Genomic DNA, 24,938 nt, shown 5'->3' on the forward strand with positions numbered 1-24,938 from the left:
ATTTCTGTGGAGAGGGTACGGCCAGTCCAGAACAATTCGTGGGGCCGGCGGCGGTGCGGTGGAGAATGGGCGGGCTGGCCGTTTGCCGTATCGTCGTTTCGTCGCCCACCAGGTGTGAATTGTGCGTAGAGTGTGTAATCGAGAGGGCTGCTCGGGATAACCTAGTCCTTGGCAGGGTAGGCCGGGTAGCACAGCTACAGCCCGCTTGCGTCTGTTCTGTCCGATCTGCTTCGCCAAACCAAACCAAACCAAACCAAAATCAGCTTCTGGTAAACGGTAAATCAAATCTAGGAACAAAAAAAAAAAAAAAAAAAAAAAGGAATACAAGGAATATCAACCATATGAGCCGCGAACCGAAGCACCAGCCAATAAGGAACATAACACAGAACATAACACATTTGTGTAATAAATAAAATAAACAAATAAATCATAAAAAAACCACGTGATGACATTAAAATTAGAGTAAGGAATGAATGGACAAAAATTGCATCGATTTGCAATCTTTCTACATGCAATAAAATAGAACATACATATATATTGAAAATACAGCAAGCGCGAGTTAACACGCAGGAGTGGGATCCGATAGGATAGGAGAGACAACATTAATAATTAAACAACCCTCTTTAAAACTCTCGGGTACTGGATTCCTTCGTCTCCGAAACAGAGTCGTGCAATTGCGCGCCAGTGGTGGTTAGGAACTCCGAATCCACATTGTAGTCGTTTTCTTGCAGCTCCTTTCTCTCCTCGTTGAAATGTTCAACTTCAGCCCACTTCTCGAGCCATACTCTCTCAAAGAGCTTGACATCCTTGGGCATCCCCTCAACTGGGGAGTAGTAGCACAAACCGACGTACACCAAAAACGAGAGCCCCCAGCCAACGAAGTAGTTCAAGTAGAACAACTTCATAGCGCCAATTGGAACGTGAGGACCGATGGACCCAACGAACCCAGGGAAGTTGGGAATCATTCCGATAACGTACGCAACAACGGCCCTCCAGTTGGTACCAAACCTGTTGTACATGTAGAGCGTTCCGAGCTTGTTGGTGTAACAGTGGTGCAAGTTGATCACACCCTTCCGTACGACGTAGTAATCAGCGGCAATAACACCAGAAACACTGGACAAAAAAACTGCGTATGCAGATAAAACTGTGGTGAACTTGGAAGAGGTGGCCATCAAGTTCCATGGACAAATAGCCAAAGAGATCGCAGCACAAATGTACGAACCACGTCTGATGTTGATGAACTTGGGGAAAAGCGCAGTCATATCCGTACCAGCACTGATCGAGTTTGAGGCAACATTAGTACCAAGTTGGGCTAATGCAAAGGAAGTCGAGATGAAGAACGCACCGGCTCTGGTCCCAGATGTGTAGTGATCCAAAAATCTGCTCAACACATCCAATGGGTTCCAGTAGTTAACGTGGTAAATGTGGAAGGCAGCAGAAGCAATAATAATACCTATAATACCAAGCACAGAGTACAAGACTGGAATGAACAATAATTGTGGGTAGATCGAAGAACGTGGGGTTTTAGCAAATCTGGTGAAATCTGGAGTGTTCAAAATCAAAGTAGAGAAATTGTCAAGGGCAGCCATCATCGATCTCACGTATGCCCATCCCAAGAGAGACTTGGATGGTGGTTCGGAAGTCAAGGAGCCAAGGGCTAAGTGGCCGTCAGACCTCTTAACAACCCAGATCAAGAAAGCGATCAAGGCAATTGGAGTAATGACAGTCTTAGTAACAAACAAGTGTCTCAACGTATGTGGAGAAAACCACAAAGCTGGCAATTGTGCACCCCAGAATAACATGAAACACATGAACTGGAATGTAGTAACGTTTGGACTATTAAAAGTATTGTGGACCTTTTGCTCTAAATCATTACCGAAAATCGACTTGAGCATGATTTGCACTGCTTGAGACCCAATATAAGTTTGAACACCATACCAAACAACAGCCATCACAACACGGTTGATGACAATCCAAATCGAAAAGTAGATACCAAATGATACTCTAGCAGTAATTGGGAACGAAATGTGGTACATGTTACCGACACGAGCCGCAAGTGTAACATACACAGCGACACATGTGAAACCCAAGGAAGACATGATCCATGTCTGCCACCATGTTAGACCCAATTGCAAACCGATAACACAGGTTTCCAAAGTGTTGACGTTTAATGCACCAGAAACTAGGAAACTAATGTACTGTTTCCAATCCCATACTCTTCTCTTGCTCTCGACTGGTCTCAAATCATCATTGTAGAGGAAGGATTCTATAAATGATTCAGCACGGTGATCGGAGGTGGAAGAAAGGTTGGTTCTTTGTTTAACTTCCAAGAATTTAATGGCCTTGTCTACGAAGCGAAGCCATTTACCCTTAGTTTCAGTTTCCGCATCGTTTGAGTCTGTCTCGACAAGAGTCTCGACTTGTGGTCCTTTTTTCTCAAACTGTTCACTGTTGTCAACAGAACTTTCTAAATCAGCATCTGATTTCTTTTCGAATACTTCGAACTTTGGAGCCAAAGCGTCAGTCATTTCGGCAGCAGTATCAAATATAATATAATAGCAATGGTACTATTTGTAAACCTTGCTTTTTAATTTTTTTTCAATTTTCTTATAGTTCGTTTAATGAAAAAACGAAACTGCAGCTATATTCTTTGTTCTTGGCACCAATGAAGTAGGACCAAGTCGAAGATAGAGTTACAATTGCAGTATTCAGATGCAATTGTAGCACAAAAGATTGGGCGATAAAATGTAAGGCTTCACTGAAGAGACTCTCGATCGCTAAGGCTGGCTCAGATCATTTTATATAACAAATAAAACAAGATAGAGATAACAAACAAAAGTATATAAGAATAGTGGTAGACACAAGCAGACGATAAGAATAACAAGCGCAACAGAACAATGAAAAGTTAACAAATCTTCATAATGAGTTCTTCCATAAGACAGAAAGGTTGAAAACTTTATCGAAATCGTATATCATTTTATATCATATCCAAGGTTGTCCATCGGATCTCCGATGGGCATTAAAATCAGGAACAAGGACATTTTATCACGAACCCTGACACATTTTGTTTCTTTCTCATGTAGTGACGCGCAACTTCTTTATCATCGAAAGGCATAATTTCATTACTTTTTTCACAGAACTTTCCGCACATCAGGTAACAATATACCGAGAAAAAGAAACATAGTGGGGCCGTCTGAAAAATTTCATGTCCCAAAAAAAAACAAAAGTTAAAACAATTGAGCAATATGGCCTGGAGGAACGCTCTGATAAAGCAAGCATCATTGCAAATTTACGGACATTTCAAAGAATATATACTAGAAACTACTGCCAGCCCAAGCCGCCCAAACATGCACTATCTCTGCATATGAATGCGAGCTATGCACGCATTACTACATACTTTTTGAGTTTTTCTGTGAAAGCTATGTATGTATGTATTAGCGGCTCTTCGCTAACTTTTTTCGATATTTAATTTTCCATTCATTTTTGAACTTTTCTGAATACCATCGACAAAGAGTTCATGAAATTCCATTGTTAAGGTTTATTGGCTTGCACTGTAGGGCTACAGAGAAACAGAAGCAGAATGGGACGATAGTTATTTAATGGGCTGTATTCGGTCGATAGATATGAGCATAGATTGACGTCTATGTTATATTTACTAGTGCAGCCCTAGCTGTTGCGTTTAGAACAAAAAGTGTAGCACAAAACTGGGACATGCGATATGTCTCACTTTTAATTTTTCAGTTTTGTAGCTTTTTTTTTTCTTCTTGCTGCTTGTAGGTTCTCTCGAAGAACATATTTCTCCGTTGCTGCTGCCGCTGCTCTAAACCGGCAAAGCCGGTTGTGTTTTAGAGAGGAAGTAATAGTACAGGAACCTCTTTTCTTTTCCTATCAGTTACAGCCTCACCATTGGGCTATACTATCGCGAGGCTAACAATTCTGTTATTACATAATAATATTATGCTTCATACGTTTATGTGCTTTTCTATACGCGGGCGTACCGCTGCCAAGCAGTGGTGCTTACTTAGATGCCCAGACTAACGTTAAAAATGACGGAAAGAAAATTTTGGAGCGCAAACAGCGACCGGAACATTTTACTTGATGTCATCCATTCCCTTTCGCATCGTTTTGGTTTGGTTTGTTTTGTTTTGCGATGTAATGTAATCTTTTTTATTTTTCTTACCAGTTAATGTCGAATTCCCATAACGTCCGCATTATAGGTACGCCTTCAAATGTCTCGTCCACTCTTACATCAACGGTTGAAAAATAAAAAAAAGATAAGCAAGCATGGTATACTTTGTAGATAAAGGGGAAAGACAGCAATTCGCCATATTACACTATTTTAACACCAACCACCTTCCCTTGGTCCTTTAACAATGTAGCTCTGTTACGATCTACTAAGCGCTGTAACACTAGCAAACAGAATGAGCTTGGCATGCCATAGAATTTACAATTGATGTTCTCGTCACTCTCGCAGATTTCGTAAATGGTAATAACTTGGTTTAATTTCCCAGTGGATTCGCACCACTCAAGAATTGTGGAGCTCCATGAGTCCAAAGACTCCCAGAATATGGCCATCAGGGTAGAATCTTCTGAATCTTTCAATTGCAATGCAGTACCATTTTGTAGCATGTAGTTCCAGATTTCCTGTTGGAATTCTTGGCTGCAAGAGCGTTGAATCTCGTCGTTTTCAAATAAAGATATGATCAATTCACCTGAATTCGTATCATAGATTTTCCCATTCTTACTGATGCACCACTTCGATAGCTGAGAGCATATTTGTAGTATTATCGACTCCCAAGTTTGCAATTGTTGCTTTCTGATAAGCTTGTTCGTCTGTGGGGTATACAAAGGCGGAAACTTGTATATTTGGGGCACTTTAGGGGACTTTGACATTGTGAAGCTTATCTCAGGTGGACTAGAATCATTGATGTTGGTGTAAAATTGCGTTTTCTGCAACTAAAACTTTCTTAACAATAGGTAGGCTTGTTCAATTAACCAACCTTTTTTTTCTAAAAAAAAAAAGTAGCTTCCTTCTTCTCTGCGATCAGATTTTAATTAACTAACTATTCATAGAAAATGTAGACTAAAGGTTCATCAGAGACAAAAAAAAAAAAAAGGGTAGATCTAACAACCTGAATTTATTGACCTGGAGCTTTTTGATAATAAATATAATGATGGGGGAAACCAATGATGAGCTTGAGGCTAGATATGTGGCAATCTATAAGGAACTTTTGTTTGAATTAGATAAACTCTTCTTGCTTGAAAATGGCAGTATGATGGACGCTGAAATGGCAGAAAAGTCAAGATTACGCTCCATGCACCAGCTAAATGTCTCAGAAACAGCAGCACTACTTAACATGAAGGATACAAACACTTCTATAAAGTCTCATACTGATGAACTGCTGGTCAATAAACTAAAGAGGGACCAAGAACTTCGATCCAGCATAGAAGGGCATTTCTCATTAATTCAAGAATGGTTGTATGAAGCCAAGAAAACTCAAAGACTTCGAGAAAAATTAGTGAACATATCGTCCTCGATACCGGAACGAGAAGAAGATTCCATGGTAGATCTCAAAGCCACCCAAACACTGGAAATATTGGAATCTATTTACAGTGTTCTAGTAGTCCATGGCGGATATTTGGATGTTGCATTTAATGAGGAATAATCAATTCATTTCCAAAAATGTTTGCATTAAATAACCTAATTTCACTCAATTCGTGGAATTAGGTTCTGTTATATATATATAAGTGTGCGTGCGTGTGTGTATGGTTAGGTATAGATGCCAGTGTTTTTTGTGTGGGGATATCTGAATAAAGCTTACCCGTTTTCGAAGCAGGGTAGTTTAACAACTTAAAAAAAAAAAAGGAACACCTACACACACAAATTCACACGAGAAAAAGAAAGGTGAAGCGATGAGATGAGATGGCATAAAATTTTCAAGATAAAGAAAGCATTTTGTAATAGCGATGAACAAGACACATTCACACTACGATGAAATATCTATTGTACTTTCGAGCACCCTTTCGATTTAATTGTATTTCGTTCAGTGCTCTTGGGATTATTTTAATATTAGTTTCAGTTCCAGTGCCAGCAGCAACAGTAGCGGTCGTTCTCTAACTGTGGAGCATTTTTGATAATTAAACAGATAAAAGCATAAGCACTAATAATGAAGTACGTTGTTGTTTCTGGTGGTGTTATTTCCGGTATTGGTAAGGGTGTTTTGGCCTCCAGTACTGGTATGCTATTGAAGACATTGGGTTTGAAGGTTACTTCTATCAAAATCGACCCATACATGAACCTCGATGCAGGTACAATGTCTCCTTTGGAACACGGTGAATGTTTTGTGTTGAACGATGGTGGTGAGACCGATTTGGATTTGGGTAACTATGAACGTTACTTGAACGTTACTTTAACCAGAGACCATAACATCACTACTGGTAAGGTTTACTCTCATGTTATTGCCAAGGAACGTAAGGGTGATTATTTGGGTAAGACCGTGCAAGTTGTTCCTCATTTGACCAACGAAATACAAGAATGGATTGAACGTGTTTCTAGAATCCCAGTCGATAACACTGGACTGGAACCAGATGTGTGTATCATCGAACTTGGTGGTACTGTTGGTGATATTGAGTCTGCTCCATTTGTTGAAGCTCTAAGACAATTCCAATTCAGAGTTGGAAGAGAAAACTTTGCATTGATTCACGTTTCCTTGGTGCCAGTTATCCACGGTGAACAAAAGACCAAGCCTACCCAAGCTGCTATCAAGGACCTAAGATCTTTGGGTTTGACACCAGACATGATTGCTTGTCGTTGTACCGAAAAATTGGACACACCAACCATTGAGAAAATTGCAATGTTCTGTCATGTGGGTCCTGAACAAGTTGTCAACGTTCATGACGTTAACTCTACTTACCATGTTCCATTGCTATTGTTGGAACAAAACATGATTCACAATTTGGCTGAAAGATTGCACTTGTCTACCATTGAGTTGTCTTCTGAAGACAAACAAAGGGGTCAAGATCTATTACAAAGATGGAAGGACTTGACCGTCAACATCGACGAATCCTTCGAAACTGTCAAGATTGCTCTTGTTGGTAAGTACACAAACTTGAAGGACTCTTATTTGTCTGTCATTAAGGCTTTGGAACATTCTGCTATGAGATGTAAGCGTAAACTAGAGATCGTTTGGGTTGAAGCTTCCGACTTGGAACCAGAGACTAGCGAAAATGCAGAACACAAGTCCAAATTCCACCATGCATGGAACTGTATTTCTGTAGCTGATGGTATCCTAGTGCCAGGTGGTTTCGGTAACAGAGGTACCGAAGGTATGGTCTTGGCTGCCAAGTGGGCCAGAGAGAACAACATTCCATACTTGGGTGTTTGTTTAGGTTTACAAATCGCTACCATCGAATTCGTAAGAAACGTCTTGGGTAACAAGAACGCCACTTCCGCAGAATTCTTCCCTGAAGCTGAAGAAGAAGATCAAGTTGTCGTTTACATGCCGGAAATCGACAAGGAACATATGGGTGGTACCATGAGATTAGGATTGAGACCAACCATTTTTGAACCAAACACGGAAGCTAGCAAGATCAGAAAGCTATACGGTGGTGCTACACAAGTTGAAGAGAGACACCGTCATCGTTACGAAATCAACCCTAAGTTGGTTAAAAGTTTGGAGGAGAACGGTTTGAAGTTTGTTGGTAGAGACGAATCTGGCCAAAGATGTGAAATCTTGGAACTGGACAACCATCCATTCTTCGTTGCCACTCAGTACCATCCAGAATATATGTCCAAGGTTTTGGATCCATCTACTCCATTCCTTGGATTAGTCGCAGCATCTGCGGGTATCTTGAACGAAACCATTGCTGCAAGCGCTGCTAACACTGGTAAGGCTGACTTTTAGAGAAAAATAATAAAAGGAAGGTCTCCTTCAAGTAACCGCTATAACTATTAATACGGAAAACAAGGAAAAAAAAAAAATAGAGACGAAATCGCTGGGCTAGAAAGTCATTGCTCCCCTCAGATGTATATGAATATTGCGCGAACCAACTCATTTACTTCTAATACGTAATATATAGAACCTACATCCTGACCAAATAACCACCGAAAGTAGAACTTAATATTTGCATAATGAACGATAAAGGTAAGCACGCTGCGCTCTCTCTCTCTCTCTCTCTCGCTGCATCTCAAAGGGAGAGAAGATACTGATTGAGGAAACATGTCTGAATAAATGAACGGGGAATATGAAAGCGTCAATTCTCTACATTATAAAAGACGTAAATTCTATGTACGTACGTTGCTTGGTTTTTGCCGCCAGTAGCTAGCTAGCTAGCTAACTAACTTACTAACTAAAAACTTAGTTGGAGATACCAATGACACCACAGGCAACTCTGCCACCAGCGTTACCGGTCTTCAAGGACTCCTCGTTGCCACCCTTACCCAAGTCATCTTGGCCACCGTGAACAACAACGGTTCTACCAATAACAGAAAGTGGACCCAGCAACTTGACGTGCTTGTCGGTCACGCTACCCTTAGCAACACCTTGGGCGTCGGTGGAGATGTTACCCAAGTCACCAACATGTCTGGTTTCGTCGCTTGGAGCACCGTGGGTCTTCTTGTATGGGTTGAAGTGTGGACCAGCAGAGGTACAACCGTTACTGTTGTCACCAAACTCGTGGATGTGGAAGCCTCTCAAGGCGTTAGCATCGTTACCAGTGATTTCCCAAGAAATCTTGGTGGATTGGTCTTCAGATTCTTGTTCGAATCTGACGATACCAGAGACATTAGAATCTCCCTTCAAAACTGCAATTGCCTTAACCATGATTAATTAATTGTATGTGTTATGTTTCCTTCCTGCGGTGGGTCTAGTGTAACTAACCTTTGGATTGATTGAATTGAGCTAATTTACCCTTTTTCACGTGTAAATGTACTACCTAGTGCTCAGGGTGTGGAGGAAAGAAGAGCAAATTTATAACCTTTAAATATACTTTTTCCAATTTTTTTTGCCCAGTCCCCGATTAGAAATCGAAGGGGAGCCGAAGAATGGAGGAAGGCAATTGAAGAAGCAAACGGAAAAGGAGCTGAAAATGACTTACAAAGAGACAGAGCGGGAATAGCTAACTGGGTGATGCAGGTAGAGCCTAGCTAGCTGACTAGTAAGTAGCTGACTAGCTGAGTAAGCGTGCTGAGTCGTAGTAACGTAGCGGCCAGGGACTAGCGTGTTAGGGGTGGATTACAGAGGAATATATAGGGTACATAGGGTGTGTGTGTGTGTGGGTGTGCTTTCTCCACAGGGGTTGCGCTACGCCTTGTACCGTGTGCTATCCAAGGTTGACGAAGTAAGGGTAAGCTCAAGCACAAGCGCAAGCATTAATGAGTATTTGGTAATACGCAGGTGTGTGATTGGTAATAGTTATACATGGCTGGGCTTGGAGAAGGGAGCAATGCCGAGCGCCACGGGAAAGGAAAGGAAAGGAAAGGAAAAACAAAACAAAACAAAACAAAACAAAACAAAAAAAAAAAAATATTCTGCTCTGCGGTACGGTGGAGGGACATGGTAAGAGTCGGGTCGGGTCATGTGACTTGGTGCGGGCTTCACGTTTTTCACGTTTTCTTGCTATGGGGCAGCGCGTCCTTGGATTTGGATTTGGAATCGGAGCTGGATTCTCTGGAAGTGGATTTGGATGAGTCTGGTACTGCGGGTAACGACCAAATGGTAGCAAGCGTGCTGGCAACGATGAGTCCGCTAAAGAGCCACATCACAATGGAGCTTGGCTTGCGCATAACGCGGTGGAAAAAGTCGAACACGGGGTTGTGGTGGAAGAAGGCCATGTTGGGGGGATTTCCTCGCTGTCTAGGCTTTCTCTGATGGCAGTACCGATAATATTGCTTGTACTATTTGTAGTCGATGTAGTATAGTAATGGCTAAGGGTATATTGTCTCTATATCCCTCTCTCTCTTTTTTTTTTTTTTTTTTTTTAAACATTCTCATCTTATCATACATTTCTATGCAATGGCTATGCACTGCAGATATGTCTCTCTGGCATGAGTTGCCTGGGGCAAACTGCAGTGTGAAACGTTAAGGAATGCTGCTCTGGCTGGTTTGGTTCGAAACCCTATGGTGGCTGGCTCTTGGCGCCAGGATCTTCGAAGTTCATGACACTGATGAGTTCTATGATGCGGTTCTATACGGCTACAGCAATGCCGATGCCAATGGCAACGCCAATGGCAACGCCGGTTCTGCCGGCGCTCTGTCGCCCAAAAGCACGCTGCTGTACGTGTATAAGCCCGGTTGTAGGTACTGTGCGGCTTTGGAGCCCAAACTCGACTACCTAACCGATATGTTTCCAAACGAAGAAGCCGTCCAATTCGTAAAGATCAATGGGGTGCAGGCATCGCAGCTGGAAATTGACTTGAATGTGCGGAGCTTCCCGCAACTCTTTCTGTTCAAACCAAAGTCTCCTTCAGGAGCCATAAAGAGCGTGGATGGTACAGATAGCAGGCATACTGTTCACCATTACTACACTCTTTCTCGGTTTCAAGGCGAGCGCACCATCGAGCGATTGGCACAGTGGGTGTCGAAAACCGTTGGAGAAATGATACATTGGCCCGAATCGAGAGTTAACTACGACATTGTAGACATGGAAAGTTTCAGAAACACCTTGCCGCAAGATGCGGTAGACACGGTGTTCCCCAGTCCCGAAGCAGAAACTACGCTTGGGAATGCCAGCGCCGTGTGTCTCGCTTTTATTAACCCGTGGATTGACCTCTATTACCAGGATATGTTCAATGGCGACATCGAAGCGCTTATCCTCGAAAAGCTAAGCAAGGCCTGGCCCCAAGTCAAGTTTTACGTACTGGACACGTCAACTCCAGAGTTGTCTCCTTTGTTCAGACAACTCCAAATATCGCATGCTCCAACTATCAGCTTTATCTACGATGGAAAAATACTATACACTCAGCTATTGCCCATGGATAGAAACTCCAACTCGAAAGAAGAACAGTACCTTGCAGACATAATATCTACATGTGTGGTTGGAGCCCAAGAGGAAGAGAAACAATGCGAAGATTTGATTCGGTCTTTAGATTACGCAGACTTCTTCAAGCCCTCGTCGCCCTTGGCAGATGACGCTAACGACCCTGAGTCTGACCTGCGATCCTCAGATGAAGAAGACGAGAACGAACTTGACGAAGACCTACCTTTCGACATATACGACTTGTAAAGCTGACATGTTACTTTTATGATTATGATTATGATTATGATTATGATTATGATTTGTACGCGAAATGGCGCACTTCTTCCTGTATATATTGAAGATCACGTGACTTTAAATAATTACCTAGAAAAAATCGTTGCATTATTATTATATATGTGTTATATATATATAAAAAAATACAAATGCTATATTGTTTGTTATAGACACTCTGGAAACAAAAAGTCAAGTATTCGTGATTTTACACCAAAGATCATATTCACTTTATTAACACAGGTTTCTTACCGAACAATTTTTGGAAGTAAAGAGCAGTCCACACACTATTGTAACAGGGCGCACAAAAACCAATAATTGCCAACAATGTTAAATATATTCAGAATAGCAGGTATGTTCATGAGCTTTCAGATATGGGCATCATAAGACATGATGTATTTGTCCTTTTTTTTTTCACCAAGTAACAACACTGTGATTAAGAGCTACGGAAATATAATTGCACACTTACTTGTTCTTCCATACCCACCTTCTACAACCTTGTCACATTTTATCCATGACAATTACTAACAACATCTTGTGGTATTTTCCACCGCCCGTTATTTCTAGGGGATTTGTCTCATTTGGCCAGTATTATCATATTAATACAATCGATTAAAACATCCAATTCTGTCGATGGTATCTCTATGAAAACTCAATTTTTATACACATTGGTATTCATCACCCGTTACTTAAACATATTCACCAGATGGACCTCATTGTACAACTTTTTGATGAAGATCTTTTTTGTTTCATCCTCCATCTATGTAATTGTCTTAATGCGCCAACAAAAATACAAGAACCCAGTCGCTTACCAGGATATGATTACAAGAGATGTATTCAAGATTAAGTTTTTGATAATTCCATGTGCAGTTCTTGCATTTCTTTTCAACTATGGTTATAACCCTGTTCAACTTTGCTGGTCTTTCTCGTTGTGGTTAGAAAGTGTTGCAATCCTTCCACAATTGTTTATGTTGACCAAAACTGGGAAGGCTAAACAATTGACCTCACATTATATCTTCGCTTTGGGTCTATACCGTACATTATACATTCCAAACTGGGTATGGAGATATTATGCAGAAGGTAGGTTTGATAAACTCTCAATCTTCACCGGGATAATTCAAACTCTAATATACTCTGACTTCTTCTACATCTACTACCAAAAAGTTATCAAACTAGGCGGTGACTTTGAATTACCTCAATGATAGACTTACACATAAAACGCAATCAATATTTCTTTTTGAACATTCTCTTTACTAAGCATAACTATGGTTATACTTATATTATGTGATGGTATATATATATTGTACACTTAGATTTAAAACCCTTATCAAAAAGATATGATAAAAATATCGAAGCCCAATGCTTAATCTCTCTTCAAGTCGTAATACTCCTTTCTTACACCATCTTTGGTAACAATGAAAATCTCAAGACCGTCACCAACGTTAATATGTCTTTCAGTAGCTGATGTGAATGCATCCCTCACTAACTTAATAACTTCATCCACGCTTAGATATTTTACCTCTTTCCGCTTTGTTCCATTGGAGTCTGGTTCATATTGATTCTTGAAGTTCACTTGGTTATCCAAAAATGGCATGATTAAAGAAGCAGCAGATCCACCAGCTCTGCATTGTTCTCTTTCATAAGAGCCAACAGGATCGAAAGAGTACACTGCACCCTTACCTTCCTCGTCTAAACCTGCAATAATGGTGTGGACATAGTATGGGAACATTCTTTTTCCGTAAAGAAGATGTTGGATATTTCTTGCCGCACTTTTAAGCGAGAGCTTCTTGTTATGGTTGAAGTGGTACCATTTCAAACTGTTCTTGAATCTCTTAACTAAGGCCTCACCATCAGCAGCAAACCCATTCGCACTAATTAGGATATCATCTTCACATTGGAAGACTTTTGGTTCGTACCTAGAATTAATTGAATAGTCTGTTGTGTGTCTAGTATCACCAGCTAGCACTGCAAAGTCCTCTCCTGCAATCCCTAGAATTGTACCACCATTGTCAGAATATGGATTGAATTGATGTTGAATTGGCGTATTGGAGGCTTCGTTACCGTATTCGGAAGCAATAGTTGCCATTATACGTTTGTCTGTCTTTAACGATCGTTGGTTACTGTTTCTTGTACCACAGCTTTGGTCGAAATACTCTCTAAATGGTTCTACCTTTTATCTTTAACGGTGGCAAAGGTTTATTTCTATATTGAAGGATCTCTAACTTTCACTCGAAATAAAGGTTGAAATAATAAGATATTATATCACGTGATGCAGAATAAAATATCTCAAGTCGACTTCTACTGGTTCATGTCTAAGCAATAATCACGATTCTCTTACCACGGGCGCTTTTAAACGTCGTATATATATATTCCATTACATATATTCTCTTAACATTATATGAATACTACCATAACGTCTATATTTATAAAAATGTCTTTATACTAATTGAACGGCCTCGATGTAATGGTACACAAAAGCGACGGAGTTCATAACAGTTTCGAAATCAACATGTTCATTCACTGAATGGATAGTGCCAATGGTATCGGGGCTTATGAAACCTGGTTGGAATCTGTAGATATTATCTGTCAAAGATAAGTAATTCATACAGTCAGTGTTACCGCTCATTATAGTTGGTGCAATAACAAGCTCATTAGGAGGGTTCTCGAACCTAGCTGGGAATACAACGTCTTCGTAGAAAGACTTTATACTTCCCGCAAAATGTTTCCAGACGTCGTTGTTTGGTGAAGAGGGGATTGGGTCTCTTCCAACATCAATTTCTACCGAGAAAGATCCGTATTCAGTTTTTTCAATGATTTCTAAGCCATTGTACTCAAGACCTAAATCGAATTCCGCGCAAGTCTCTTTGATTTGGTTGATAAATTTGGCCATGGTTTCATTAACCGTGGATTCAAGAGCTACTCTGGAATTAATTAGAACAGAAACAGTTTCTGGTAGAGCATTTGCTTTGAAACCACCATCAATAATATCAATGGCTTGGGAAGTACGCAATAGATATTCCACTTTTTTACCGCCGGTTTCCAAAAGATAGCTAATTACGTGCGCATTAGATTCTTCATCATTCATAGCATTCAAAAAGTCGAATCTCAATTCATTATCCATATCTGGAGAATATTGGGCAACACATTGGTACCATTGAGACACAGGATTTTTTTCAGTGAACAACACTGGGAATTTTTGGCTTTCGATCTTCTTCAATAAACCAGAAACAATACCAATCGAAGTATGGTCTGGTGGGACAGAGGAATGGCCACCTGGTGTTGTTAAGTGAATCCAGAAATTGATAAAGCCCTTTTCACCTGTTCCTGGTGATGCAATATGCACACCTTCTTTAACCTGGATACCATTTAAACCTTCGTCAACAATTGCATAAATGCCACCCTCTCCATATCTTTCAAGCAAAACCTCGTTAATCTTTTGAGCGCCAAAAAACCCACTTGCTTCTTCGTCACTTCCAACAGCAATAATAATACCTCTCTTTGGTTCAAATCCTTTTGACAATAACAGTTCAACGGCTTGCAATTCGCCGATTAACATATTTTTGTCATCGAATGAACCACGCCCCCATACAGTGCTTTTTAGGTAGTCTTCGGGGTCGTATTCAATATCTGCACTGAAGGGTGGATGCTTCCACTCGTCCCATGTTTGTCTCTCCACAGGAACGACATCCAAATGAGAGGCAAATAGCAATGGCTTCAAAGATTCATCAGATCCCTTCCATGTGATGAGCAATGCCAATTCGTTTACCTTTTCCACTTGTAGCTTAGACCAAATTAATGGAAAGTCAGCTTCTAATTGTTCGTGTAAAGTGTAGAATGGTTTGTACATTTCAGCATCTTTGTTAGACCCAGGATCGGGATGATTGTCCGCAATTTCAGTTGGGATACGCACAATATTCTGTAACTTTACTATAGTCTCGTTAACATACTCCGTATCAGAAATAATATAATTTAATGTTTCATGAGATGCTCCTGTAGCTTTCTCGAATGTTTGACAGTGGAATAACTCAGAAATGCTTGAGTTAAGTGATTTTGGAGAATAGAAATGATAGAATATAGAGCAGAATGAGCATGCGTATGAAAAAATACACAGGTACGTTATGATTTTCCTTTTAAGGGTCCTCGATTGGCCCTGGAGTTCCATCTTAGGCTCCAACAAGGCCTTTACTCGTTGCATCGTTGAATAATTGGATTTATTTGTTTGCACTTTTTCGCACAGCAATAAAATTCAAGATTCTAGTGGTTACAGACACCATATATTGGCATGAGATAGTCCGTGTAGATGATTAGGCTCTTGTTCTTTTATAACAAATCCCTAATTCCTCTCTTAAGTTGCGAAGATGACTGATGGTTGCCTTTCTAAATGATTATCTTCTTTAAAAAAATCTCGGTGGATATTTCCTTTTGAGGAAAGTGATTCCCTGCTGAGAACTATAATCACCGTTTCGGTAATTCGGCATGTCAGAATAAAAAAAAGATCAACGCATTCAACGGAAACCGAGAAAAACTTATGGATGATTCATTACAATACAGGTCCGTAGAGTCATGATGTATTATTTGCGTACATAGAGAACTAAGTAATTATTTCATGGGACACAAAAGCAGGCGTATTTCTTATTAATTAGATGGAAGAATAGAACTAGTTTGGAATTTTAATAATAGTTACATGATAATAATAATGATAATAATAAAGTCGTTAAAGTGCGTCTCAATTGACGCGTCGTAAGCATTTCGTATAATAGTCGTTAATTCGTGTCTGGAAGAGAGAAGAAATCCGTCAAGCGCGTAAAAGTAGAAGGGTGGCATACAGTCAGGTTGGAATATTTCAGAAAGAGTAAAAAAAAAAAAAAAAAAAAGGATATCGATACTTATTGGGCCAAATAGCACTATTCTCTTGGTATATTCATTAACTTTCCGTTTTCTTTCATTGACCAGCATCCAACTTCCTCGGAAATTCACAGAACATAAACTGGCGATAGTGTTCCTAGATCTTCTTCCAGTTCATTCTCGGATTCATCATCTGAGAGTACAAGAGTGGTAACTCGAGACTCGTCGTTATGTAGTAAGTCATTTGATGTTCCGGACGTCAAATTTAGTGATACTGACGACAGCGTCAGATTTTGGGAGGGACATTTGTACAATATTGGGTGTGTTGATAGAATATAGTTTGGTTCTTCGTCTTCAGACTCATCTTGCATGTCTTGAAGTGTAGCGAGGTATCTGGAGCGGGCGTTTGATTCGTCGTAATCAGAATCTGACGTTGATTCTTCCTCATCAGACGATGACGATACGGCGGAATCCTGCTCGCTTTCTGGTGCGTCCTTGCCAGAGGAAGAGTGAGCGTCTCGCACCCGATTGTAGGGCGACAATGATGAGATTTTGCTTGATACCAATGGCTGTGTGTCTTCGTCCTCGCTGTCACTACTACTGCTGTATTCGTCCTCTCCATCCTCGTAGAACTCTTCGTCTTCTTCCTCTTCATGGATCACGTGACTTTCTTCGTAAGAGTTTCTGGAAAGCAGAGAGTCGAATTTAGATATTGACTCTGATAGTCTATCTAGCAAGTTTGCATGGCCTACAAGGACCCTCAATTCGTGGTCTTTACCCCCACTCTGGTTTGCTGCTGACAAAAGCTTCCTCTTGGCTCTAGAAGCGAGAATATATTGCTGTGATAAGCTCATTATAGTAGTCATCTGTGCGTAATGTAAATGCCAGAAAGCCTCGTCGTGTCTTAGTTGAGTAGGGTTCTTTGCTAGTTTGGTTGTATGTCTTAGTTAGTATATGTTAATCGCCAAGACAAAAAAAAAAACAAAAACGACGTATCCACCCTCTGACGTGCTTTGACGATCTTATCTACATTATATATACTCGACTGGAGCTTTTACTCATCATCACAGCTCTTAACGCTTTTTTGAGCGATTACCGCATGACAAATATTGGTGAGGCCATTCTGTCCGTCCTCGTCGGGGAAAATTAACGAACCATATAGTTACCGCTAGAACCTGACCATGCTTCTTTCCGTCCAGCATTGATTTGCTTGACCTTCTCTCGCACTCTACTCAAATCCGGACCCATGAACTGACAAATACCCTCACAACAAAATAAAAAACACGCAAGATGGGTTTGTCACCTAGAAAATCGGCGCAGTATTTACGTTACGTGCTTACGGGGATAACCCAAAACAATATTCCACGGTCAGATTCTGGTGAACATACTAGCAGACTCTCACAAAAAAACTAAAGTATAGGGAAATTGAACCTGAAAAACCTAGGTTGGTGCCTAGGCGGGTGGCTGGGCTCTCTTCCTTCATTCTTCGCCCAGCTGATAGAAGCAAAGAAAACCTGCAAAAAAATAAAGCCGCGCACTTACATTACCAGGGAATGCAAATAGGGCCATTCTTCAAAATGAGTCGAGTGGGTTGAATGAAAGTGGGTTGGTTTGTTCCGCGGATGATCTGAGAAACGGAGCCCGACCGGAGTTTAATTTCTCATATACCACTTCCCATGCTCGGGCCGACCATGGGAAAGCGCATGATGGGGCTGCATTTTTCTATCACCCCTCATGGAAACCAAAAACACCAGAAAAAAATAAGATGGACCACCATTGAGTGTCGAATATCGAAACTAAAATCCAGAGCGGAAATCCTAAACACCGGGACGACCAGCTCCCCGGATCTTTTCCTCTCCCGAGGTAAAAGAACCGTCTAGAACGGCGGTAGAAAAAAGAACTGAAAAATGAAAAATGAAAGAGCGCATGGAAAAAAAAAAAAATGGCACGAGGGCGGACCCGGACCATGACACATGAAAAGATTATTTGATGTCACGTGCGTTGAAAAGTATTTGTGCGGGTAATGTAGGTAAAGCATCGCTTTACACGAACCAATAGGAACCCTAGCGCACGACAATGCATTTTTTCGGTACAAGTAAACTAATTTTTTTTTCTCTCTCTCTGTCGCCGATACTTCCGCGTACTTGCAGCCATCGCGCTGGATCTGGAAAACTCAGAAAATACAACTTTTCCAGAAATTAGACCGAATACGATGGTTTTGGGGCCTAAAATGTCCCCCAAAACCACCGTTTTCCCATACATTTTTGTTTTTTGGGGGAGTCTGAGACCGCCCAAAAAACCAAAAATAAAACCTCCGAAGGGCCCCCCCTTTAAATCCATTAGCCTATAGTAGACATCTTTTTGTTTGAATTTTTCATTTTTTTTTCCTTCCCAATACTCGAATCACATACATTGGATTCTCAAATATTACTGTAGAGAGCATCAAGATAATTTCGAATTTCGAATTATCAACACTTTTTTTTGTTAATAAAAAAAAACTAGATTTAGTACAATTTAATACTGTTTAACCATCAGGTAGAGTTTTATAATTCTTCAAATTAGTGCTTTCATAGGTGTTTTTTCTCACTTTTTGATATAGCTTTAGGATAAAAAACTCTTCAGCTGTTGTTGTGCTCTTTTTTATTCGTCATTCTCCGTGCACAGTCGAAGTTTAAAAGAAGTAGCGAGAGTTTTGCCCAACTGAAATCAGAACTAGGACTAGAACCTTGAAGGACAATCAGACAATCTCCATATTTTCACCACATATATTATCACAGATCTTCCATATACAATGTTGAGAACTACTGTTAGATCTTCTTTCTTGAAGAGAACTATTGCTACACAAATTGCTCCAAAGTCCATTGTCACTGAATTGAGTAACGGTGTTGTTGTTGCTACCGAACCAAACCCAAGCTCTGCTACTGCAGCCGTCGGTGTCGTGTTCGGTTCCGGTGCTACTGCTGAAAACCCATACAACAACGGTGTTTCCAACCTTTTGACTAACGCTTTTGTTGCCTCTTCCGTCAAGGAAGCTCACAAGTTGGGTTTCTCTTTGGACACCAAGGTTGACAGAGACTACCAATCCTACATCGTCAACTCTCAACCAGGTCAATACGCTAAGGCCTTGGACTTCTTGCAATCCAAGCTTCTAAACCCAGTTTCCGACGCTGTCTTTGAATCTACTAAGGCTTCTACCTTGGCTTCCGTTGCTAAGTTCGAAGAAACCGAACACGAAGAACGTGTCTTTGAACACTTGCATGCTACTGCTTTCCAAAACACCCCATTGTCTTTGCCAGTCAGAGGTACTGTTGAATCTTTGGAAGGTTTGGAAAACATTGACTTGACCAACTTTGCCCAAAGCCATTTCAAGTCTAGCAACGCCGTTATCGTCGGTACCGGTAACGTTAACCACGATGAATTGGTTAAGGCTGTTGAAACTAAGGTTTCTTTGCTATCCGGTGAAAAGCCAGTTCAAAAGAAGAAGTCTTCTTTCTTGGGTTCTGAAGTCAGACTAAGAGATGACACCCTACCAAAGGCCTGGATCTCCATTGCCGCAGAAGGTGAATCTCTATCTTCTCCAAACTACTATGTCGCTCAAGTTGCTGCTCAAGTATTCGGCTCCTTCAATGCTGCTGAACCAGCTTCCAACTTGCAAGGTGTTAAGTTGATTGACGAAGTTAACGAATACCACATCTGTGACTCTTTCGACCACTTCTCTGTCTCTTACAAGGACTCCGGTTTGTGGGGTTTCAGAACCACCATCTCCGACCCACATAACATTGACGAAACTGTCCACTTCACCTTGAAGCAATGGAACAGATTGACAATCTCTGTTACCGAAACCGAAGTTGCCCGTGCTAAGGCTCAATTGAAGTTGAAGTTGGCTTCTCAAGCTACCACCAACGCTGCTGCTGCTAACTTGTTGGGTGCCCACACTTTGGCTATCGGTGCTAAGACCGGTTTGTCCGAAGCCTTCGCAAAGATTGACAAGATCTCTACCAAGGACGTTAAGGCTTGGGCTTCTGAAAGATTATGGGATCAAGACATCGCTGTTGCAGGTACCGGTAAGATCGAAGACTTGCTAGACTATGTTAGAATGAGAAATGACATGAGTATGATGAGATGGTAATCAAATTAAATTAAAGATTGAAAGAATTATGAAGAACGATTAAAGAAATGTAATAAAACTCTCTGCGATCTTCTTGCTAATAATTTTTTTTTCACTAATATATTCTTACTTTCCTCAACAAAAAAAACAAAAAACGGTCATTATTAAAAACAACACTTTCTAGCTTTCTTCAATACTGAGTAGAAAGCTTTTTCTTTGCCTGTAAACTTTTCTATCTGAATGACTCAAATCTTGGCATTCCCAGAATTATTTTTACCGTCCATTTTCATGTATGTATATCCTCAACAAAAAAAATCAACAAATTATTACCATTAGAATGAAACACGTAAAGTGTTTTTGAGTGTTCATCCTGGTACTATCTGGAATCAATGTATTTAATGAACATAATACGTTGAGAAGCCTCTAGCATTGGAGCTGATTTGGAGGTACGAGGAGATTTAAATTCAAATTCAAATTTATCAGCGGTTAAAGACAAAGGAAGGGGAAATAATTGATTTGAGTCAATGTCCTTATTTATGAACTTACCAATCGATGATCAACAAATAAATTACAAATTCAGTTACTCCCATGACGTTTGAAGGGTCAACCTTGGCCAGTAACGACTGATCATTTGAAGAAGTGAAAATAAAACTCAAAAAAGAAGAAAATTAAACAATTCAACAATTAAGTCCTACTTTTTATATGAAAAGCCAACTAAAACTTCAGAAATAGTTTGGAATAACCATTCACATTGATTGTTCCAAACCAATTTTTTATTTGATATATTCATCTGATACTACTAAGAGTGCTGATTGTTTGGGCTTTTCCCGCTATATAGGGGAGAACTATCGACGGTCTCTTTATTTATATTTATTTCATATGTATGAATGAAACTAACTGAATTCTTAAAACTTAAAACGTTTTCAATCCTCATCCTCTATCATAATAGTCTTATTAAATACAACAGATGAGTTTCCGCGTAATCATGCGCTGCATCATTACGATCTTGTCCTGTCATGCAATGGACTTGTTGATAACTCATTTTTTTCCGATTGAGTTACTTCTGAGGTCGACGTCTCTGGTGAACCTAACTCATTTATTCTTGCAGCATCATTTGTTGATGTTGTTGTTGCATTTTCTTGGTTAGAGACAACAGGAGATACAACGTCAGATCCGAGTTCGTTTGCAGGAACTTTACTCTTCTTAGGAGTTGTAATGAGCCGGGTGCCTTCTTTCACTTCGTTATATTGGTAATCGTCCAACTCAGTGACGTTCCGTTTCCTCGATAGTACACTTTCATTATCATCCTCTATCACGTCTTCGATCGAACTGCTTTCCGTCTGTACGCCATCTATTGATTTGGAGAATTCAATGCTATATGTTCCTACTTCTTCATTTTTTTTGCCCTGATCATGGCTTTGCTCTTCCCCACCTTCTTTGTCATCGTCGTCATCGGACGAATCGCTGCTGGTACTCTCCTCGTCATTGTATTCTTCATCGTCGTGCTCATAATCGTCGTCATCAAACTCTTCGTATCTTTCTATTAACACATCACGTTTGTTGTTACCATACGAATGTCTGGCATTGCCGTCTCCGTCTTCATCCTCTCCGTCGTCCTCGTCTTCGTCTTCGAAATCATCGAAACCAAAGTTCACTGCCACTATCGCCTCGATCTTCGCTAGTAGATTTCCTAACGACTGGCTGCCCTCCTTACTCGTCTCTGGCCAGTCTATCGGTACCAGTGAAACGTCCTCCAGCGGATCTGTATTAGGGCTAACCTCCCCGAGCTTCAGTGTCCAGTCCGTATTCACAAAACAGCACTTTTCAAGAGCCGACACGAACTTCCCCAACGCATCAACACGAAAGTATTCAAGTGGATGGTACGATAGCTCGCAAATCCTCTGGATAGTAAACGGATACTTGTCTCTCTTCGCAAATTTCGCTTCAAGGTATTCTGACAGCTCCTTTAGCCTACACAACAAATCTTCGTGCGAATCCTCTTCATACTCAAAGATATCCTTCGGTATCGTCTCACTGAAATGCATACACAACTCCGGGAGAAATTCTGAAGACGGTATTTCATTGAAAATGCTTAAGTCTTTATCAATCACTATCGTCGAAAGCCGGTCGTATAGTTGTTTGGACCTAATTCCCATCATATTGAAATGTGGATAAGTTCACGAAAGAAAAAAAAAAAAAGGCACAGACGATATCCCCAATTAAAGACGAACGTGAACTAGCGATTATAATTATGGCACGGACTGGGCCCTGGCCACTCAACACACTATAGTTTTCGTCTGATCACCCTGTTTCCTTTTTTTTTCACTATACTGGAGTAAATCGTGTTATAGTTTCTTTAGAAGTAGCTAACGAATGTATTTTCTCTGCAATACTGTTTTCCTGTTGGAATGGTAAATACATCATGGACAGACAGAAAACGAAAAAAAAAAAAAAAAAAAAAAAAAGAGAGAGAGAGAGAGAGAGAAAAAACGCCAATGTTAATGTCACGTGCTCAGACTGGATTTTTTTATTTGTGTCCGGGTGACCGTTGGTAGAAAAAAATTTCAGATGCCAACCATCAGAGTACCATACATGGTTTCTATATTGAAGAAAGAAAAAAAAAGCCAGTTGAATATCTGGTATTGGTTAGGAAGATGAGTATAAGTGAATCGAGAAGACTGTATATATATAATAGCGGCTCGGGAAACAGCATCGACACATCGGGGAACTGAGTTGGTATCCCATTTTACAGCTGAAAAAAAAATCCCTTTTGGAAATTTGAAGTTGGGAGATGTTAAGAACAGGAAGATCCGGTTTGAGGTACGTGCAAAGCTATGGCCTTGTTAATGCGTTAGGCAATAGAGTTGCTGGCCGCGTTGGCAGCATGTCATTGAGACCAATTGCGCCAGTACAGGTTAGAATGCAGAGCCAAGGAGGAAATGTAGAATCTAACATTTCGCAAACGGAACAGGCATCAGCCCAAGAACAAGAGCAGTACCGTCTAAGCGATGAACAGGTAGACGAGTGGATGAATGCCATCAGGAACCTGGAGGAAGAGTTTTCGCAAGGAGAATACAACCCAGCCACATCGCTAGCACCTGAAAACCAATCTAGAGTGAATATCTTGGAGAAAGCGATGGAACTCAACAAGCCAAAGTTCGAGCCAACTGCGGAGCAGGTGGAAGAATGGGAACGTTTGAAAACTGTTCCCATTCCCAAAAGAGAGGATAAGACACTACAGCATGTGACAAATATGATTATGAGACATGGGAAGAAGGAAAGAGCGCAAAAGATTTTGTCCAGGGCTCTATATATTGTTTTCTGTCAGACACGAAAGGATCCGGTGAAAGTGTTGAAAGAATCGTTGGACGTTCTAGCGCCTTTGATGCTTGTCAAGACGTTCAAGACTGGTGTTGCTAAGGCCACTGTTGTCCCAGTTCCGTTGAACCAAAGACAAAGGTTCAGAGTTGCATGGAAGTGGATCGTAGAGAGTTCTGCAAAGAGATCCTCTAGCGATTTCGCTGTCAGATTGGGAGAAGAGCTTGTTGCCGTATACAAAGGTAACAGTTCCGGTTTCGAAAAGAGAGACTCCATTCACAAGACTGCAATTGCTCACAGAGCTTACATCAACCTAAAATGAATAACCCAAAAACGCTAAGTAACATCATTAGTCCAGCCGATTTTACCCCCATTGGAGATATCCTGTATATATTGTACATATTATTCATATCTAAGTTAAAAGAATAATGACAAAAAAAAAAAAAAAAAAAAAAAAACGTCTCGCATTCAATGCTCCATCTTATACGCCGCCAGAAGCCCAACCGTGCTCCCAGCGGCATTACACAGCATGTCAAACACATCAAAAGACCTCTTTCCACCCGAAAGGAAGAATTGAGCAAACTCGCTCAGCGTGCTGGCTCCTAAACAGCACACGACAAACGCTAAAACGTATTTACTGATGCTAGCATCTCTGTCCAGAAAGGCCTCTCGAAGCCTGTCTGAGACAGTTTCTGGAACCCACTTCCCTAGAATATGCAACTTACTAGCCAGTTCCCGTAAATCTATATACTGTGGCTCAAACATAGCAACAAATAGCATCGTCTCGGCGCCAAATGCGATAAAGTGAGCAGCTTTGTCATGTGATGAAGTAATTACAGCTAGCTTCGAGTTGGTAGTTAACCCTAAAAACAGAACAACTACCGAAAACAAGCAGAAAGCTACACCATACTTCTTCCTGAACATTCTCGACCACTCTGGATCAAGCCTTGCGTTGCATTCCAACTAAATACGTATGTCCACCGGTCGTAATCTCAGCAACGACGTATTAAATCACAAGAACAAAACAAATCAAAGACAAGACAAAAACGGAAAAAATAAAAAAAAAGCTCACAAACGAGTGAAAAAAGATGTGATGTGGCTCAACGACCTTAATATCTTCAGACCGGTCGTCTATTCTTTCTTGATTTCCGAATGCAAACGTATGCCCGGCCGACTTGTAGCCTCTGTCCGCCTCTTGACTCTGTAGAGCATGTCGTCAGTTAGTGCTCGAATTTTGCTTGATGTCATTCTTTACGATGTGTAACAATTTCATTCACATCAACTTTCGAAGATAAGTAAATATGGGTATACATGGGCGTTTTCAATTCTAAGTCAGTTTGTAACCCCTATCATGAAATGCAAGGAAAGAAGGCAAACAGGCAAGAACATATACAGGCAAGTTTAGAGATCATAAATAAGC

At 40.6% G+C, this 24,938-nt stretch overlaps 15 protein-coding genes across 15 annotated transcripts; 6 read left to right on the forward strand and 9 right to left on the reverse strand.

Annotated features, from left to right (window-relative positions):
* Positions 1-623: 623 nt before the first annotated feature.
* Positions 624-2,528, reverse strand: FUI1 (uridine permease; the record flags this gene model as incomplete). The annotated part of the gene is made up of 1 exon (XM_022821327.1): positions 624-2,528. One exon carries the CDS (start codon positions 2,526-2,528, stop codon positions 624-626), a length of 1,905 nt encoding a protein of 634 aa, XP_022677700.1.
* Positions 2,529-4,329: 1,801 nt separating this feature from the next.
* Positions 4,330-4,893, reverse strand: VPS25 (ESCRT-II subunit protein VPS25; the record flags this gene model as incomplete). The annotated part of the gene is made up of 1 exon (XM_022821328.1): positions 4,330-4,893. The coding sequence occupies one exon, from the start codon at positions 4,891-4,893 to the stop codon at positions 4,330-4,332; it is 564 nt and encodes a 187-aa protein (XP_022677701.1).
* Positions 4,894-5,174: 281 nt separating this feature from the next.
* MCM16 (Mcm16p) lies at positions 5,175-5,666 on the forward strand (the record flags this gene model as incomplete). Its single annotated transcript, XM_022821330.1, has 1 exon — positions 5,175-5,666. One exon carries the CDS (start codon positions 5,175-5,177, stop codon positions 5,664-5,666), a length of 492 nt encoding a protein of 163 aa, XP_022677702.1.
* A 501-nt stretch (positions 5,667-6,167) lies between these two features.
* Positions 6,168-7,904, forward strand: URA7 (CTP synthase; the record flags this gene model as incomplete). The annotated part of the gene is made up of 1 exon (XM_022821331.1): positions 6,168-7,904. One exon carries the CDS (start codon positions 6,168-6,170, stop codon positions 7,902-7,904), a length of 1,737 nt encoding a protein of 578 aa, XP_022677703.1.
* A 453-nt stretch (positions 7,905-8,357) lies between these two features.
* Positions 8,358-8,822, reverse strand: SOD1 (superoxide dismutase SOD1; the record flags this gene model as incomplete). Its single annotated transcript, XM_022821332.1, has 1 exon — positions 8,358-8,822. The coding sequence occupies one exon, from the start codon at positions 8,820-8,822 to the stop codon at positions 8,358-8,360; it is 465 nt and encodes a 154-aa protein (XP_022677704.1).
* Positions 8,823-9,604: 782 nt separating this feature from the next.
* MIN6 (Min6p) lies at positions 9,605-9,832 on the reverse strand (the record flags this gene model as incomplete). The annotated part of the gene is made up of 1 exon (XM_022821333.1): positions 9,605-9,832. The coding sequence occupies one exon, from the start codon at positions 9,830-9,832 to the stop codon at positions 9,605-9,607; it is 228 nt and encodes a 75-aa protein (XP_022677705.1).
* Positions 9,833-10,086: 254 nt separating this feature from the next.
* KLMA_70090 (uncharacterized protein) lies at positions 10,087-11,223 on the forward strand (the record flags this gene model as incomplete). The annotated part of the gene is made up of 1 exon (XM_022821334.1): positions 10,087-11,223. One exon carries the CDS (start codon positions 10,087-10,089, stop codon positions 11,221-11,223), a length of 1,137 nt encoding a protein of 378 aa, XP_022677706.1.
* A 351-nt stretch (positions 11,224-11,574) lies between these two features.
* On the forward strand, positions 11,575-12,449 carry ERD2 (Erd2p; the record flags this gene model as incomplete). The annotated part of the gene is made up of 2 exons (XM_022821335.1): positions 11,575-11,599; positions 11,815-12,449. The coding sequence occupies 2 exons, from the start codon at positions 11,575-11,577 to the stop codon at positions 12,447-12,449; spliced, it is 660 nt and encodes a 219-aa protein (XP_022677707.1).
* Positions 12,450-12,610: 161 nt separating this feature from the next.
* PRE7 (proteasome core particle subunit beta 6) lies at positions 12,611-13,333 on the reverse strand (the record flags this gene model as incomplete). The annotated part of the gene is made up of 1 exon (XM_022821336.1): positions 12,611-13,333. The coding sequence occupies one exon, from the start codon at positions 13,331-13,333 to the stop codon at positions 12,611-12,613; it is 723 nt and encodes a 240-aa protein (XP_022677708.1).
* Positions 13,334-13,684: 351 nt separating this feature from the next.
* CPS1 (M20 family metallopeptidase) lies at positions 13,685-15,094 on the reverse strand (the record flags this gene model as incomplete). Its single annotated transcript, XM_022821337.1, has 1 exon — positions 13,685-15,094. The coding sequence occupies one exon, from the start codon at positions 15,092-15,094 to the stop codon at positions 13,685-13,687; it is 1,410 nt and encodes a 469-aa protein (XP_022677709.1).
* A 1,126-nt stretch (positions 15,095-16,220) lies between these two features.
* Positions 16,221-16,958, reverse strand: ECM13 (Ecm13p; the record flags this gene model as incomplete). Its single annotated transcript, XM_022821338.1, has 1 exon — positions 16,221-16,958. One exon carries the CDS (start codon positions 16,956-16,958, stop codon positions 16,221-16,223), a length of 738 nt encoding a protein of 245 aa, XP_022677710.1.
* Positions 16,959-18,883: 1,925 nt separating this feature from the next.
* On the forward strand, positions 18,884-20,221 carry COR1 (ubiquinol--cytochrome-c reductase subunit COR1; the record flags this gene model as incomplete). Its single annotated transcript, XM_022821339.1, has 1 exon — positions 18,884-20,221. One exon carries the CDS (start codon positions 18,884-18,886, stop codon positions 20,219-20,221), a length of 1,338 nt encoding a protein of 445 aa, XP_022677711.1.
* A 977-nt stretch (positions 20,222-21,198) lies between these two features.
* Positions 21,199-22,359, reverse strand: PSY4 (Psy4p; the record flags this gene model as incomplete). Its single annotated transcript, XM_022821341.1, has 1 exon — positions 21,199-22,359. One exon carries the CDS (start codon positions 22,357-22,359, stop codon positions 21,199-21,201), a length of 1,161 nt encoding a protein of 386 aa, XP_022677712.1.
* A 632-nt stretch (positions 22,360-22,991) lies between these two features.
* On the forward strand, positions 22,992-23,840 carry RSM7 (mitochondrial 37S ribosomal protein uS7m; the record flags this gene model as incomplete). The annotated part of the gene is made up of 1 exon (XM_022821342.1): positions 22,992-23,840. One exon carries the CDS (start codon positions 22,992-22,994, stop codon positions 23,838-23,840), a length of 849 nt encoding a protein of 282 aa, XP_022677713.1.
* Positions 23,841-23,986: 146 nt separating this feature from the next.
* On the reverse strand, positions 23,987-24,442 carry KLMA_70098 (uncharacterized protein; the record flags this gene model as incomplete). The annotated part of the gene is made up of 1 exon (XM_022821343.1): positions 23,987-24,442. The coding sequence occupies one exon, from the start codon at positions 24,440-24,442 to the stop codon at positions 23,987-23,989; it is 456 nt and encodes a 151-aa protein (XP_022677714.1).
* Positions 24,443-24,938: the final 496 nt, after the last annotated feature.

This window comes from Kluyveromyces marxianus, chromosome 7 (assembly GCF_001417885.1).
Source record: "Kluyveromyces marxianus DMKU3-1042 DNA, complete genome, chromosome 7".
Classification (NCBI taxonomy): Eukaryota; Fungi; Ascomycota; class Saccharomycetes; order Saccharomycetales; family Saccharomycetaceae; genus Kluyveromyces; species Kluyveromyces marxianus.